At 39.5% G+C, this 17467-nt stretch overlaps 1 protein-coding gene across 1 annotated transcript; it reads right to left on the reverse strand.

The window, feature by feature from the left end:
• Positions 1–1864: 1864 nt before the first annotated feature.
• Positions 1865–16313, reverse strand: LOC123233111 (major histocompatibility complex class I-related gene protein-like). Its single transcript, XM_044659280.1, has 7 exons — positions 16154–16313; positions 8961–9221; positions 7651–7917; positions 4388–4666; positions 4094–4210; positions 2313–2345; positions 1865–1893 (listed from the first exon to the last, which is right to left on the reverse strand). Exons 1-7 carry the CDS (start codon positions 16272–16274, stop codon positions 1865–1867), a joined length of 1107 nt encoding a protein of 368 aa, XP_044515215.1. The 5' UTR covers positions 16275–16313.
• Positions 16314–17467: the final 1154 nt, after the last annotated feature.

Below are 17467 nucleotides of genomic sequence, written 5' to 3' on the forward strand. Positions count from 1 at the left end.
ACTCAGTAGATAGAAAGCTGGACCTGGAGACAGGAAATCCTAGGTCAAATTTGGATACATCCTATGTGTGTGCCCTGGGGAAGTCACTTAGCTCCCATTGCCTAGCCCTTACCCTTTTTCTGACTTAAAACTAATACATAATATTTCTAATATACATCATATTGACTCTGTGAGAGAGAGAGAGAGAGAGAGAGAGCAAAGATTTTTTAAAATTCAAATGAGCCAATGGGAAATAATAATATCTCATGGGGATGAATGGGATTATAAAAACATCATCTAAAAATTATAATGTCATTGAGGGTCGTAGACAGATACGATGGAGTACCTGGGACTGATTTGTCATATTTTTAATGTCTTCAAAGAAGAAATGAAAATGAGGGGAGAGAAAGCATATAATCTTTATTTGAGATTTGTCTCCCAATATGATGTTCTTTCTCATATGTATGCCACCAGGGACTCCTAAATGGTTAAAAAAAAAACCTATGTATGATCAAGGAGAGGAGATATCTGGGTAGAGTAGGGAAATCAAGAGATCCACCTCTGCCCCATCACTAGCCTCATGATCTTGTGAAAGAATCTTCACTTCTCTGAGCCTCATAATCTTCCTCTTAGAAATAGAATAGTGGACAGAATGATGAACTTGGAGTCCAGAAGACTAGTTCAAATCCTGCCTTGGACACTTACTAGTCATGTGATCCTGAGCATATCATTTATCCTTTCTCCACCTCAGTTTCCTTATATGTAAAATGGAGATAATTATAACTTATACCTGGTTGTAGTGGAGAACAAATGAATATTTGTAAAGCATTTTACAAATTTTTAAAGGGCTAGGTAAATGCTAGCTTTTATTATTGTTACCTTAACATGCACATATCCTCAAAGTCACGTAAGAACATACCTCAAGGGAAATAGTCTCAAAGACAGGGAATCCTGGTTTCATATTCTACCTCTGCTATCTATTTGTTATGTGACACTGAATAAATCAATTACCCTCTTAATGCCCTAAAAAAACTCACCAAGGCTCTAAACTTCAAGGAAGGTGCCAACATGCATTAACAAAGGAGTCCCTCACTAGGAGTCCCAATGCTGTTGAAATCACAGGCTCAGCTGAAATATGAACACACACACACACATATATATGTGCAAATACATACATGTGCATGTGCTATTAGCTGTATATGTTGTTTCTTCCAATAGTATGTAGTCCCCTTAAAGATGGTTACTGTCTCATTTGTCTTTGTGTCCCCAGAGTCTTACACAGTGTCTGGCACACAGAGGTGCTTAATAAATGTTTGTTTCTTGATTGATCAATCATGTAAATCAAATCAATGCTCAAACTACACAGAATGAGAGGGTTTAGGAGGATTTTGGTCTGCTCCTATGAAGTTGCATTCACACTGAAGAGGTCATGGATCCATTGAAGTCTTCAAATATGCTTCTCATAAATCAATATAAACAGGAGTTTGTGATTCTGTTGGTAGAAGAAGTCCTGGGGAGTCCTACCTGGGCAGTCTCAAACTAATCTAAGGCTTAGTAGATAATCTTAGATGGCTGCCTTAGCTTGAGGAAATTGTAGCTTGTCCACAGCTATTAGTTGTCAGAGTCCAGATTAAACCCAGGTGTCCTGACTCCAAATCTCAGAGCCTTCTACTGCAGCTTATTACCTCTGTACTCAGAGGGAGAACCAAGGCAGAAGAAAGATCAGAGCCAAGTCTCAGAAGTGGGAGGGAGAAAGGAGAGCATTAAGGTGAGAAAAGGGAACAGGATCTGGCTGGTATCAGGATAGTTCTTGGACAAAGCTTCTTCATATCCAGCAGGAATGAGCAAATAACATCTGCAGCTGAGGCTAGCAACAGAGGATATTCTAGAGTCTTTGAAGGTCCAATTGAATGTCTGAAAAAAAAAGTTATTTCTTTTCCCCTTTTCTATATGCATGAAAATAATTCTCCTCATATCTGGGCTCTACGAAATAGCTAACCAGGCCGGCTCCCTCTATATCCATTATCCCACTCATATTTCCTTTTGGAATTCCTATCCTGGATAGGTCAGTGTAAATGGATGCTGGATCTAGGGATTATACACACACACTCTCTCTCTCTCTCTCTCTCTCTCTCTCTCTCTCTCTCTCTCTCACACACACACACACACACACACACACACACACACACACAATTTCCTTCCAATTTGGTTTTCTCCCATTTAATAGCATCTCTCCCTGACCTGCCCCATGAATCACAAGGTTTTTGAGATTATGGATATTTATGGTTTGGGGTAACACTCCACTTTCCTCCCATCCTACTCCAGCATCTCACCTTCCATTGTAGCACACTCATGGATGCTGTAGCCTGTAAAAAAATTAGTGAGAGTCACAAAAAATGTGCAAAGGACAATGGACCTGGAGATGAGGCTCTTATATCCCCCCTTTTCAAAGCAAGAGCACACTTGATGGCTGCCTGCACCCTCTCGAGATACAAGGACTGTGCATCTCCCAAACCAGACTGGGAGCTGCCTGTGCAGAGCAACCATTTCCCCAGGATGTTGCTTAGTTTTTATCTCTCCTCAAGTAAAGCCTCCAACACTTCTCCTTGGGCCAATGATTTTCATTATGTATTAAGAAAATGAAATAAATGAGATCATAAGTAACAGGTGGCACAAAGATGGATGGAAGAGCTACTATGTTGGATGAGCATCAAGATCCAAAGGGAATAAGATGGGTTAGAAATATAGGTCAAAACTAATATGATGACATATATAAAATCACCTGTAAAGCTTCTAACAGCAGGACTGGAGAAGCATGATTCTCTAAGAGTAGATGTGAGGAAAAAAAGATCTGGGGGATTTTGGTCAGAATGCAAACTCAGTTTGAGTCAGTGAATAGACACAGTAGTTGAAAAAATAAACATGATTTTAGGCTAGATTAAGAGAAAAGGCCGGTGGGAAACTGATGACCTCACTGTCCTTTGCCCTGGTCATTCCTTATTTGGTTTTGTAGTCAAGACCACTTTTATGAAGTACCCTGGCAACATATAACATCCAGAAATCTACCATGATAGGATAGGGAGAGAACTAGAAACTATGTCATATAAAGTTGGAAGGAAATGGGGGCTTGTGGCCTGGGGAAGAGAATACTGGGGGTAGCTGTCACACAGAAGAGGGATTAATTTTTTTCTACATTGAGGGGAGGTAGATGGGAGGCAAATTTTCTTTGGATGACAAAAAATATTTAACAGAATATTCCAAAAGTAGATTGGGACAATACATGAGGTAATGAGATTTCCATCCCTTTTGAATGAATTTGAGACAAGTTGAGCTAATGAAAAAGTATAATTTAGTCAGGTACTATAATGATAGGGATGCTCAAGACATAAACCCAGAAGAAGGGCACAACTCCAAGATGTCTGCAAGCAAAGCCTCAAAAAAAATCCCAAACAAACAGATTGGAGAGAGATTAAACTAGAATTCCTAGGGGAGCTGAGGCAAAAAAAAAAAAAAAACAAAACAAAAAAAAAAAAAACCTTTTTAAAAGAGAGTTGAACTGTGTGACCCTGGGCAAGTCACTTGACCCCCATTGCCTTAAAAAAAAAGGGAGTTGAAGATGTTTTTGGAAAAGAAATTAGATCTATGAAATAGATGAACAGATTGGCACAAGAGGTCCAAAGATTTTCACAAACAATAAACTCCTAGAAAATTAGAATGGCCAAATGAATGTTAATGATGAAATGAAAAAAGAAGAAACACTAAAAAAAAATCAAAAACTGAAAAAATAGGGGGGGAATATAAGGTATCTTATAGCAAAAACAACTGGTTTAGAAAACAGATTGAGGAAAGATAATTTAAGAATAATTAGACTACTTGAAAATCATGACCTACCTCCCTCCAAAAAAGAACCTTAACATCAAATCTCAAAAAAAAAAAAAAAAAAAACTTAATAGAAAAGTTTCCAGATCTCTTAGATCCAGAGGGTAAGGTGGAAATAGAAACACAAATCTCTTCTTGATTTCCACACCCTCACAAAGTTGGTGGAAGATCAATATTTCCTAGCCCTTTCTAACTTACAACTCTTGTTCCTTTCTCTCTCTCCTCATATACATACCTGTCTTTATTTTATGCCACATGATGAAGGAAACAATACAGCTCAAAACCAGAATGACAACACCCAGGATGGTCAGAGTCAAGGTCCGAGACCTCTTTTTAGAAGATTTCACATGGACTGTGACAGCAAGAAGAAGAGTATAAAGGGAATAAAGTTAATGTGAGTAGAACTCTTCTGGGAATCTTCCCCTATATGTATATTCTGAAGGAGATAGAAGAAGAGGAGTGCATTAATAGTATTTCATAGCCAGTTCTTCCTGGGGCTCAGACTAACAAACTCAAGTTTAGCTCTCACCAGGATATACTTTTGGTGTTCCCAGCTCAATATGTTCCACTACACAACCGTAATTGGTCACTGTTTCCTCTGGTGGGAGCTCAATGAAGACTCGTTGGTAGAAAGTGGAATCTGCGTTGGGCAAGAGCCCACTGGAACTCTCCTTCCCAACCACAATTTTCTTCTCCTCTTTCTGCCAGTGCAACAGGATAGAGCTGGGGTAGAAGCCAGTAGCAGAGCAGGAGAGAGTAGTAATGCCATCCATGGCTTCATGATAGGACACAGTCACGTCAGGGGGCACTAAAGGTAGAGGTCAGGAGAGAAGGCATTATGTGAAAATCTCAGTAGTATTTTTGGTTCCCATTGTCTCTTCTTTTCTTCATTTCCCTTTTTGTTCAATACACAGGGTGAACCTATGGCATGCATGCCAGAAAGGACACTCAGAGCCCTCTTGGTGGGCACATGTGCTGTCACCCCAACACAGGATTCACCAGAGTTCATTATTATAAAGCCAGAGGGTTGTGGAGCTGGGATGCTCCTCTCCCCCTTGCCTGAGAACATTTCTCACATCACCCATCGCTCTAAAAGGTTCACCATCACTGCCCTAGTATTTTACAGGCATAATGTCTTGGAGGGTAAGGTACTACACGATCCATTTTATACTCTCTCTGTGTCTATTTTATACCTCTCCAGTGTCCTCTGCACACAGAAGACCTTCAACAAATGGTTGTGAATAGTAACAGCAAAAATATCAACAGATTTCTAACCCAACTAAACTATTGACCATCCTGTCTATTACAACAGGTTAAAAACCAGAACTTCTTCAATATTTCCTAGTGTTCATGTCCATGATTTATCCATGTGCTTATACCATTCATTGGTGCAGATCACAGACCCTCAAGTTCACAAGCTTGGCATACAAATTCACAACTTGCCAAGCTATAGCAGTGTTATGTGATTTCAATTATCCAGATATCCACTGGATCTCTGTTTCTACAAAAGACAAACCAGCTGGTAATATGGAGACTTGCCTTCATTATAAATTCTTCCTTCAAAATGTGGAAGAAGCAACCAGGTGAAGTTATTTGTAGATAAAATTTTCATTAAAAGTGAAGAATTGATTGCTGGAGTGTTGTGATACAAACATGGAGAGGAAGTGATGACTCCCTTCTTGACTTTGTGATAGATGTCTAGGAATTTGGGCTGGGCTGGTATGCCCTCAACACTCTGGAAGAATAGACTTCAAAGGGTTCAGAGGAAAGCTAATCTCATGGACTAAAATCTGCAGAGGAAGCCAGCCCATAAAAAGAAGCATTCTAAAGTAAGATTTTGAAGAAACCAAAGGAAACCATTCATATAAAGGAGAAAAAGAGAAACTGTCTGAATAGATTGATGAAGATACATAGGTAACTCTCTAACCAAGAAATTTTTTTTAACGCTTACCCTCTGTTTTAAAAACAATAGTGAATATGGATTCCAGGGCAGAAGAGCAGTAAGGGCTAGGCAACGGGAGTTAGTGACTTACTCAAGATCACATAGCTAGGAAGTGTCCAATGCCAAATTTGAACCCAGAACCTCCCATCCATAGGCCTAGCTCTCACTACACTACACCATCTAGCTGCCCCAACCCAATAGAATTTTAAAAGAAATATACAGAACATGGAATCTGGGACAAGTAATAAATGATGATGGTACCACCATTAGAAGAAGTGTCAGGAAGGCTAAGAGGCAGCTTAAGCTTAGGCTCATGATGAGGAAAGCAATGGACAACAACAAGGAGTTTTTAAAGTAATATTGGGGGAAAGGGATTATTAAAGAAGTCATATTGTGATTATTGCTTAAGAGTGGTTGGAATAATAATGACAATAGAGAGAAGGCAGACATGCTTATTTTGTTGCTGTTTTTCTGCCAAAGAGAGTCATATTTACAGGAGATCAGAAAAGAAAAATGACTAATAGAGAGTTGAAACAAAAATAAAAATCAGAATGGATAGATTTATATAATACTTGGTTTCTTTTTTTTTTAATCATTGTAGTAGTAGTACTTTGGTGGTGGTGGTAGTAGTAGTAGTGGTAGTAATATTTATATAACACTTTAATGTTTTCAAAGAACAATGCAAATATTCTCATTTGATCCTTACCTGGTCCAGAAGAACCATGTTCTTGGGCCCTGGAAGTACTAGCAAAGAAAATGGCTCTTCTATTGATAATAAGTCCATGACAAATCATGGACATATTCTCCATGGAGAATGGAGCAGGTACCATAGGATTAAAGGAAGGTAATTGTTTCCCTGATTCTTTAAAAAAAGAAGATGAGTCTACAAGTTCAAGCTTGACTTGGATTCCTGTGAAGATTCTAAAAGGGTTCCTTAAAGAGATGGTTGATGAAGACCTAAAAAGGAAGTTATAATTACAAAGAGCTAGCTTGGCTTCATCAAGAGCAGGTTGCCAGACTAACCTCATTTTCTTTGTTGGCAGCATTGCTAAATTAGGAGATGAAAGAAATGCTATGAATATAGTTTACCTGGATTTAAATATTTACCCAAGGAAGCATTAGGCTCAAAGAATATGTATAAATGGCTCAATGTTGACTTGGCCAGAGGTCTCCATTTTCATTAATGACCAGAGAGAAAGTATAGATGCTTTCATCATATTTGAACATGACATGAAGGGGTAAGGAGTAGATAGTTAACACATGGGATGACAGGGTCAGGATCCAGAAAGACCTTGACAGGCTAAAACATTAGACTAGAAATTATTTGGTGCAATTCAATAGGATTCATGTAAATGGCTTTAAATAATCCAGTTCACTAGTAGAAGAAGGGAAAAGCATGGCTAGGAAGTTATTTCTCTACTTTATAGTCAATTAGTCTTTGTGAGTTGGTGTAGGTCAGTATCATCCTCCTCTCCCCTTTGATGATGAACATCTCTACCTTTATCTGCACTAGTTATTAAGAGAAACAAAGACAAATAGTGACAGGGAGATAGAGTCTGTCTTTGAGCCTCAGTTTCCCTAACATGATGGGACAAAGCAGAGCTTGTGCTCAGAAGGCACAGATTGAGAATCATGAGGGTTACTTCCACATGCTGATGACACTAAGAGAATGAGTATGATCATACACGATAACAATCTCTCTCCTTTCTCTGTCACTGATTTTTTTCCCCATAGTGGTCAGAGCTAAAGCCAGGACCCAGTTCTTTGACTTCCCACACACACCAGAGCATCAGCCACTAAAGTAACCTCGACATCCTGATGGAAATTGGACAGAAAGACCAGGTACTCACCATTTTTCTTTATACTTGAGTGCTGTAGAATTTTTTTCATGGTGTTAATACAATATTCTTGCATGTAGTGTTTCCTCTGAGTGGTCCACAGGTTACTTGTCAGCATGGGTTTGAAGGGCTCAGCCTCAGGCACCATGATAAACCAATCCCCGTACTCTTCATCCAGCCAGCAAAAATCCTGACCATCCACAGCAATCTGGATTTCATTTCCTAGCAGGTTGTTCCTCTCAAGTTCGCAAAGTATGAAGAGTTGCACCGTGCGGTTCACTGTAGAGGCAGGTTTGGAGGTGATGGTCGTGAAGTGAGATGTGCATATCTGGTCAGTAGGACCAGGATTTGAATCCCAGCTCTGACATTTATTATCAAGATAATCTCAGGAAAATGACTTCACCTCTCTTTCTCAGTATTCTCACTCATCAAATAGAGATGATGTCACTTCCCTTCCTCTATACAGAATTATTGTGGAGGAAATTATATATTGAAAGCAAGATAGAGATGTGAGTTGCTAGATTGACATCCCAGGGAGGGAGGCATACAAGGAGGCAGGAAACCTCAAGGTGTCCAATATCATAAAAGATTAACTTTGGGGATCTTTAAGGACAGCCTTTTGATGTAAATTCCTTGAGCTCCTAAAGGGACCAGGTGCTCCCTACTCATGAAAAGTCATGATCAAGGTAAACTGAAGACATGGAGTTAAGAAAGAATTGAGTAAGAGCTTCATGTCAGTCTGGGTTAGCCAGTTTTCTATTATATGACTTCCAATCACCTTATCTAAATGTTTTACTTCTGAATTTTGAATATGCCCTTTTTTTACATGAGTAATTTCTAGAACAACCCACAGGTGGTTGTGAGCATGTGGAGGAGACCCGCTAGAAAGGAGCAGTTGGAAGTAACTGCTTAGATAAGGCCCTGAAATGCAGTCACAGTGACAGAAGAGCACAGATGGTGATTTGTTGGTAAGTTTGTACAGCAAATCTCTGAGCACAGAACCAGGAGAGAACAGGGAGAGTTAGTTGCTTCAAGTTGATATTCAATGATTGGGAAAAATGTAGAGGAAAATGGTAACCCTCAGGATGAAGACCATCTCCCTGGATGCTTGGCACATAGTAGGCTCTTAATAAATGTTTATTGATTGGCCAGTTCCAAGAGAAGTAGCCAGTGTCCTGGGAAGCTGGTGTTCCTGGTCCTTTCCCTAGAGTGCTCTGAGATCACTCAATAGTATGGCCTCCTGGAAATTGGGCTCAATGGAGGCAGAGAGAAAGAAGGATGGGGGAAAAAGGCATGGAAGAAGGGAAGAGGAGCTAACTTACTGTCACTCTTGGTATTGTTCTGCATCAACTTCCTCAAGAACCATAGGAAACTCTTCTCATGGTCCACTAATTTCTGCCAAGTCTCTTCCATGAACTTGGCCCCCAGGACCTGTGAGATCCAGGCCTCCTTGGCCATGAGCTGATGGTTATATTTGTTAAAGGAGAGCACCTGTACATCATCCAGAAAGTCCACAATAAAGTATTCTGAGAGGGAGCTTCCTGTGCCCACTGCTGTGAACTGTATCACATGTTTGTGGTGAGCTGCAGGACAGGAAGGAATGGGGAGAAAAGAGAAAAGGGGATCAGTATGTGAAGACCCAGAACTCATGTGCCTTCTCCCACTCATCCCTTCATCCTCCTGCTACTTGGAAGGCAGTTAAGTCTCCCTAGATCACTTAGATCTGAATAGCACAGAATAGAATGAATAGAATAGCCCCAGTAGATAGTGTGCTGAACGTAGTCAGCCAGACCATGGTTCTAATCCTACCTCAGACACTTACCATCTAATCATACTGGGCAAATCATTTAACCTCTGTGTTGACCCATCTATAAAATGAAGAAATCAGACTTGAAAGGTTCCAAAGGTTCCTTCCAGCTATGTGCTAGGCACTCTGCTAAGCATTGAAGATAAAAAAAAAGAGGCAAAAGATGGTCCCTGCTTTCAAGAAACGTGATTGAATAAGAAGACAACAAGCAAACAAGTACATACAAATAAGCCACAGAGCAGATAAATAGAAAACGATCAACACAGAGAAGGTATTAGAGTTCAGAAGAGTTAGGAAAGACTTCATGTAGAAGATGAAATCTTGGTTGGGATTTAAAGGAAGCCAGGGAAGTCAGAAGATGGAAATGAGGAGAGAGAGCTTTCCAGGGATGGAGGACAGTCAGAGAAAATGCCCAGAGCCAAGAATGTCTTGTTCATGGCAAAGCCAAGAGATCAGTGTCACTGGATCAGAGAATGTGATGGGGAGTGAAAAGACTAGAAAGCAAGGAGGGGACAAGGTTGTGAACAGCTAGGAAAGCCAAAGGGAGCATTTGATCCTTAAGTTAATTAGGGAACCGCTGGAGTTTATTGATGAGAAAGTGACATGGTTATCCTGTGCTTTAGGAAAATCACTTTGGTGTTGAATGGAGGATGGATGAGAGCAGGGAGAAACGTGAGGCAGGCAGATTCACTCACCTGTGGGCTACTGCAATTATCCATGTGTGAAGTGATGGGGAACTGCACTAGCATGATAGCAGTTTCAGAGGAGAAAAGGAGATATGTTTAAGAGCTATCGGTCGGACTTGGTGAGTGAGAGCTGGCAAGGAATCCAAGATGACTCCTAGGTTGAGAACCTGAGAGACTGAGGACGGTATTGCTCCCTATAGTAAGAGTGAAGGTGGGGAGGGATTAGGAGGAAAGTTAATGAAGGAGGGTATGGCTGAGTAAGTTATGGTATTTGATTGTAATGGAATACTATCATGCTATAAGGAATTTTTTTATAAGGATTATTTCTGAAAAACCTGGAAAGAGCTACATGAACTGATGCAAAGAGATGTGAACAGAGCCAGGAGAACATCACACACACAAACAGTAATATTGAATGATGAACATTGCGAATGACTTAGCTGTTTCTAGCAATACAGTGAGCCAAGACAATCCCAAAGGACTCTTGATAATAAATGCTGTCCACCTCCAGAGGAAGGCCTGATGGAGTCTGAATAAAGACCAAAACATACTTTAGTTCACTTTCTTTCTTCATTTTCTTTTGTTTTGTTAGAGTTCTCTTACACAAAATCACTAACATGGAAAAATGTTTTGTTATTACATATATAAAATCTACATCAGATTTCTGACCATCTCAGGGAGAGGGAAGGGAAGGAAGGAAGATAGAGAATTTGGCTCAAACATGTTTTAATGAAGTTTAAGATCGTTTTAATATGTAGTTGAGGAAAAAAGAAAATATTACAAAATGATGCAGTGAGCTCTTCACTATTGGAGGTCTTCAAGCAGAGGCTGAAAGAACACTTGGTAGGAGATGTTTTGGAGAGTGAGAATTCTTACTCTGGTATGGATGGGCTTGACTTGACAGAGTCATGTTGATATAGCATTAGGAAATGTTTAAGCGGATAAATAAAATATAAAACAATATAATGTGGATTGATGGCTTCATAAGTCCATTTGCTGCCACAAGGATTAATTTCTAAGTGGATTTGATAACATTAGACTAGATTATTGCTAGAACTCATATAAATTCTGTTTCTAGGGTCATTTCCATCCCTTGAAAGGTACCAATAGGAGCAGATGACATGGCAATCAAATAGTCACAGAGTTGAGGAAACATTCTCTTTTCCTTTCACCAAGGGGAGAGGAAGTACCTTGCTAAGAAAGAATCCTGATCTTTAATTTCTAGTTTTAATAATGTTATGATCCTATAAAACCATTAAGTAATAGTCTATTGTCATACATGGTGGGAGATGAAGTTTTTATTCCATTCACTCCCTGGAGAAGAGTGGTGAAAGAAGGAAAGAGGAGGGAGAAATTCGAGGGCACCGAAAAGAGGAACCTTGAGGTTCATAGCCCAGTCAACAAGGCAGATGGAAAAGAATCAGGTTCAGGGGCCCCATCAACTCTACCAACCAATCCAATCAACTTGAAGACATTAATAAAATTAAGGGGGAGAGGCAGGTTATCATCTATCTACTTGTTTAAAGGCCTGTTTTTTATTTGTTTGCCTCCAAGTGTCTTGAAAGATTCTAAACCTGCTTAAACTAAATTAAAAAGGGGATGTATAAATGAAGTAGAACCAACATGCCCTCTTGTGGCCATCCATGGTCATGAGAGAAGGTAGCATCCTCCTCTGAATTTCAAATGGATTGGTGGTATCTGTTTCTTGAACTGGATCTGTGATTTCATCAAAGTAGGGGAACTTCTAGCATGGAAGCTCCCTCCATTGATGCATATTAACAACTAAACTATAACTTTTAGTGCTCGGCAGTTACCTGGAAAACTGAGAAGTTAAATGGCTTGGCCTTGATCACCCAACTATGATGGTTCAGAGGGAGGCTTTGAACTCCAGGTTCTCCTGACTCCTAAGATGACCAAACTTTCCACTTAGCTGCATTTCTTGAGTAAATAGAGAAGTGAAAACTCAGGAAGTGGAGCCAAGAACGACTGTAGACCCTGATCTCTTCTTGTCTTAGTATATTTGGTTCCCAGGTTTCATCAGGTCATTATGATCTCCATTTTCCTTAGGTGCTTGCTGCTAGGCTAAGTTGAATCTACAAAGAAGGAGCCCAAGTGCAGCTGTTTACTCCCTGTATGACTGACCTTAAGAAAGGAGAATGGCATCAAGATGGTGACATGAAAAATAATCATTTTGTTTTCTCTCAACAGCCTCCTCATAGAAATCAAGTAAAAGTCACAATGAGCCATTTTTCTAGCCCAGCATAGGCTGAGAAGATAGAAAGATCTGTAGATCCTGGAATAGGAGCTGACCAGGAGCAGAGCATCAGTAGCAGTGCCATGGTAGGCTATGATGATGACAACAGTTTGAGGAAGCAGTAGTGCCTGGGAACAGTGAGGGAACTAAGCATCTGGGCAGAAAAAAGTCCCAGTCCCAGGGGACCTTTGTACCAACATTGGGAGCAGGAATAGGTGCCATGTGGAAGTTCTGGCATTGATTATTCCATTCCAAGTCACAGTTCCAGGAAGAGAAGAGCAATCATTGTCAGAAGGACTCAAGGACCCTATCTGAAAACAGAGCAAAGAAGAAAAAAATTCTAGAACCACAGCTGTGTGGCCTATAAACCCAAGAGCAGAGTGTTCTAATCTTTCACCCATACAGTGGAATAATCTAGGTCAAGAGACAAAAACCAAGGAGAAATTGATAGTTTAGTGGCTTTCAACCTGCAGAATCTCCCAATAGACTGTGATTGAGTCCAATAGCAAACTATTGAAACTAAACTGCACACATGCCAAAATACTCAAATTGAGTCAGAACCTTTGGAAGCACAGACCAAGAAAGTAGTAAAGAGCTGTTGTTGTTGCTATTAAATCATTTTAGTTGTGTCTGACTCTTTGTGAGCCCATTTGGAGTTTTCTTGGCAATGCTACTGGAGTAGTTTGCCATTTCCTTCTCTAGATCATTTTACAGGTGAGGAAACTGAGGCAAACAGGGTTAAGTGTTTTGCCAAGTGTCATATAGTTAGTGTCTAAGGCCATATTTGAATTAAGGAAGATGAGACTGCTTGATGGCCCAAAACTCTACTTACTATACCATCTAGCATTTCATATACTAAACAGAACCTTTACCAGATTCTACCACTTGGTAAGTATCAAAAACTTAAAGGTTCCCCAGACCAAGCTGTGAAGACATCACAACCTCAGAAAAGATAGAAGCCCAGGGCAGTCATCTTCTCTCAGAGGTGAACAGAGCTGAATTCTAANAAGATAGAAGCCCAGGGCAGTCATCTTCTCTCAGAGGTGAACAGAGCTGAATTCTAACACAAAATTCGAAGTCAAGAATGAGCTGAAAAAAGTAAGCAAATAACAAAAAAAGGACCTGACCATAAAAACCTACTTATGGCAACAGGGAAGCTTAAGACACAAATCCAAGAGAAAAAATAGCTTTAAAATATTTACACATAAACCCTGAAAGAAAAAATGCAGATTTGGCAGAAACCCAACAAGCATCCCTAGGTAAGTTAAAGAAAAATTTTAAAGTAGCAGGGAAAAAACGTTCTTAATCAAAGAAGAATAGTAAAGGATAAGTTGGGAAAATAAATAAGTGGTACACAAGAAAATTATGAAAAGATAAATAACAACTTGGTTAAAAAAGGTACCAAAATACTGAAAAAATAACTTCTTATATATAAGAAGTGGCCAGATGGTAAATGAGGTACAAACCAATATTGAAGAAAACAAGTTCTTAAAAGTTTGACTTGGTAAAAAAGGTACAAAAATATCATTTAAAAAAATAAGTGCTTGAAAATTATAATTGGTCAAATAGAAGCTAATGACTCTGAGACATCAAGAAACCATAAAACAAAGTTTAAAATGAAAAAAAATGGAATAAAATAGAAAATATCTCAAGAGAAATGATTGACCTGGAAAATAAATCAAGGAAAGATAATTTTAACATCATTGAACAACCTGAAAGCCATAAATAGAAAAAGGGCTTAGATATCATATTTAAAGAATTTACAAAGGAAAGCTACCCAGATATATTAAGACTAGAGGACAAAGTAGAAACTTGAAGAATACATGTTACCTCTTGAAAGAAAATCCCAAAATGAAAGCTCCCAGCAATATTATAGGCAAAATCCAAAACTCCCAGATCAAGGAGAAAATAATGAAAATAATAAAAAATAAATAATAAAATACAGTGGAGCCATGGTCAGGATCATACAAAATTTAGCATTTACTACGATAAAGAAACAAAGAACTTAAACTATAATCTTAAACCAGTCACTTTACCTCTTGGGGTGTCTGTTTCCTCACCTGAAAAAGGAGGAAGTTGAACTAAATAACTCCAAATCCTTTCAAACTCTAAATATAAGACCATGATCCTAAGATCCTAGGCAGGTCTCTGGTCTACCTACAAAAAAAAAATAGAGTTGCTTCTTTCTCATGGGAATTTCTAATTTTTCTCATTGGTAGGGCTGCTCCTGTCAGTTGTTTCTATAAACCAAAGATCAGTGGGGACATCTTTAAGTCATCAATGTCTGTAAAAAATACCTTCTACATTGTAGTCAGCAGTGACTAGCCTCTAAATGTTAAGAGACCCAGAACTTCCTTAATCTGCCTCACCTTTCCTGTTTATATCCCAACTTCAAAGGTTCTAGGACTATCAAAGGTTCCAGGACTCCCAACACAAATGCAGCCAACCAATTCATCCCTGGCTTATTCAATGTCTAGGGGAAGCTTTTCCTTCATGTTCTTTTTGATCATTAATCATCATTATCATTGCCATCATTTCAATCTTCTCAGTCTTTTCAATGAGATTCAGATAGAAATGATCCTAGAACAAGTCCCTAGCTGGCTGACATTCTTGTTTATTTAATATGCTGGAAACTATTGCAAACATGGATAAACTAATTGCAAAACATGGATTAAAAATAAAATTTAAAAACTTATTTTGATGTAAACTCATCCAATGTAGACTTACTTAAAGCAGTCTGAGTACAGGGTGAGTAGCAGATGGGACAATAGAGGTGACATGCATTTCATCCTGTTGGTGGTGCTATTAGCACGAGCAGAAGTGGCAATAGTCATAATAATACTTAGAGTCACACTTGGAGTCAGGAGGAACTAGGTTCAAGTTCTGTCTCTGACATATGACTGTATGACACTGCGTAAGTCATTTAACCTTTCAGGCAACAACTTAGTTTCAAGGAGCTCTCAGGAGATCTAGAGTGATGAAATGGAATGTCTAGAATAATAATAACAGTCACTGGCAAATATTTCTAGGGTGCTTTAAAGATTGAAAAAGGCTTTACCTGCATCATCTCCTTTGAACCTTTCCCACAACCCAATGGCAAAGATACAAGTTGAAAACTGGAGATGCTCTCATTTGGAAAAGGAATGGCTGACTGAATACAAGGTGAATCAAACAAACAAAAAATAAATTAAATAAAAATTATTTTTCATGAAATTCCAAGTGGGCATTCAGTGAACTGTGGGCCCTATCAGTGATGTCTCTTGTTTCTCCTCCCTTTTTAAAAATCTTGTCAAAGTTGATTAACTTTTCATTCTTCATCACTCCTCTCACTCATTTGACAGCCTGGAAGTCTCCATCCTGCCATCTTCTCCAGATAATAGCTTAAGTCTGTTTTTTTGGAGGCGCTTAACTTCACTCCCATCCCTCTCTTCCTTACATTGCCCTCGTAGCCTCAGTTCCTGCTTAGCCCTAATCCTTTTCAATTCTTGGACATGGACATAAAGTAGATCAGTATTCACTCTCTCGGGTCAAACCTCATTTTTTCCTGGAAGATTTTCCTGAACTTCTACTTGGTTAAGTGGAAGAGAAGTAACCCAGCAGAATCATCCCCTGTCCTTATGGTTCTAGTCATAACGCTCTTGTTAGTCTGCCTATTTAAATGTCTACTGTCAATAGCAGGATTATTCCAGGGTAGGGTCCGAATGTTCCCTCTCAGATCCAAACCACATTGCCTTCCATCCTTCCCCCCACTTGCTTCCCTAGACTCACCTGCCTGGATCCTCATTACAGAAAGTACCCCCATAAAGAGCAGCAAGGATGACAAAGACCCCCTCTTTCTTTTCCTTCTCCTTTGGCTGGCCATCCCATTCCACAGGTGACTGCCTGGCATCTGCAATCACACTCTTGGTGGTAGAGGTTTCACCTTCCAAACTCTGAACCCCGGTGGTGTCCAAAAGAGAAACAAGGTCTCTATATAAACCTTGGCTCTTTACCGCTCATCTCCAGCCTAGTTTGGATTGTCCCTGCCCAGGACTAGCCCTCCTATCATTTCTGGCTGAGATATCTGTTGCTAGGCAGAAGCTGAGCATATCTGGAAGCCTTGAGAGTAGAAATGAAATGAAGTCTGTGGTGAAGACAGGAAATTCTAGAGTGGAGTCACCATCAGGTGTCACTGAGAAATATGGGTGACACATATGGCATTTGTAGTGTTTGAATTTAGAAAGTACTATGTCTCATAATGGACACAAAGATGCACTCTAGAGGACTTTAATTCTGAAAACATGGACTCCTTTGTGTGTGTGTTTGTGTATGTGTGTGTGTGTGTTTCTTATTTTACATCTAACAGGGCTTAGACATTCTCATTTTCCCCACAGGCAGAGAACCTCAGTGACAAACCAATTCAAGCTTTTCCTGACCAAGAATCCCTTCTGCACCATCCTCAACAAATGAAGACATCTAATGATACCATCTGATGCTTCCTGCTTTCTGTGATGTGTTATTCCATTGGGGGATTCCTCTAGTTATTAATAAACTTTTTTTCCTTTCCCTGGAATGAAGTCTGTCTCTGCAATTTTCAATCACTGATCTTAGCTTATCCTTTCTGGGGAACACAAGAATAATTCCTCTGATCAAATTTACTTGTGTTCTTTCTCGCTGTCTAGGATTCATAACAGATCATTGATTTAGAGAAGGAAGGGACTAGTGGACTTATTTAGTCCATCTCTCTTATTTTACATTTGAGGAAATTGAGGCTTTTCCCAAGCTCATAGTGATAGCTGATGGTAAAGTCAAGATTTGAACTCAGGCCCTTTGATTGCAACTCCAGTGCTGTTTTCACTACACCACACTGCTCTCTGCAGCAAAACTCCTTCTTCACCCTTAGATCTTTTTCTAGGATAAAATAAGGTTGGGGTGGGGTTCTCAAAATTAAAATTCTTAGTTGTTACAATTAGTCAGCATCACCACCACCCCTCACTGAAGGCTTTAAGCAAAGGTGTGCCAAAGACATTGTAGAAGGCTCTCTAATCCAGGTAGACTAGTTGACTTCTGCCATCTTATCCAACTCAATAAGGCCGTGTGATT

Source organism: Gracilinanus agilis, chromosome 2 (genome assembly GCF_016433145.1).
Source record: "Gracilinanus agilis isolate LMUSP501 chromosome 2, AgileGrace, whole genome shotgun sequence".
In the NCBI taxonomy this organism is placed as follows: Eukaryota; Metazoa; Chordata; class Mammalia; order Didelphimorphia; family Didelphidae; genus Gracilinanus; species Gracilinanus agilis.

What these genes read in the sequence shown, in the direction of transcription:
- LOC123233111 (XM_044659280.1), bottom strand. Translation starts at nt 16,274, where the DNA reads ATGCCAGGCAGTCACCTGTGGAATGGGATGGCCAGCCAAAGGAGAAGG. An exon ending in AACACCAAAAGTATATCCTG is followed by an intron (nt 4,211 to 4,387) that starts GTGAGAGCTAAA and finishes TTGCTGTCACAG; the next exon opens with TCCATGTGAAATCTTCTAAA. An exon ending in TGAGTGTGCTACAATGGAAG is followed by an intron (nt 1,894 to 2,312) that starts GTGAGATGCTGG and finishes TTTTTTTTTCAG; the next exon opens with ACATTCAATTGGACCTTCAA.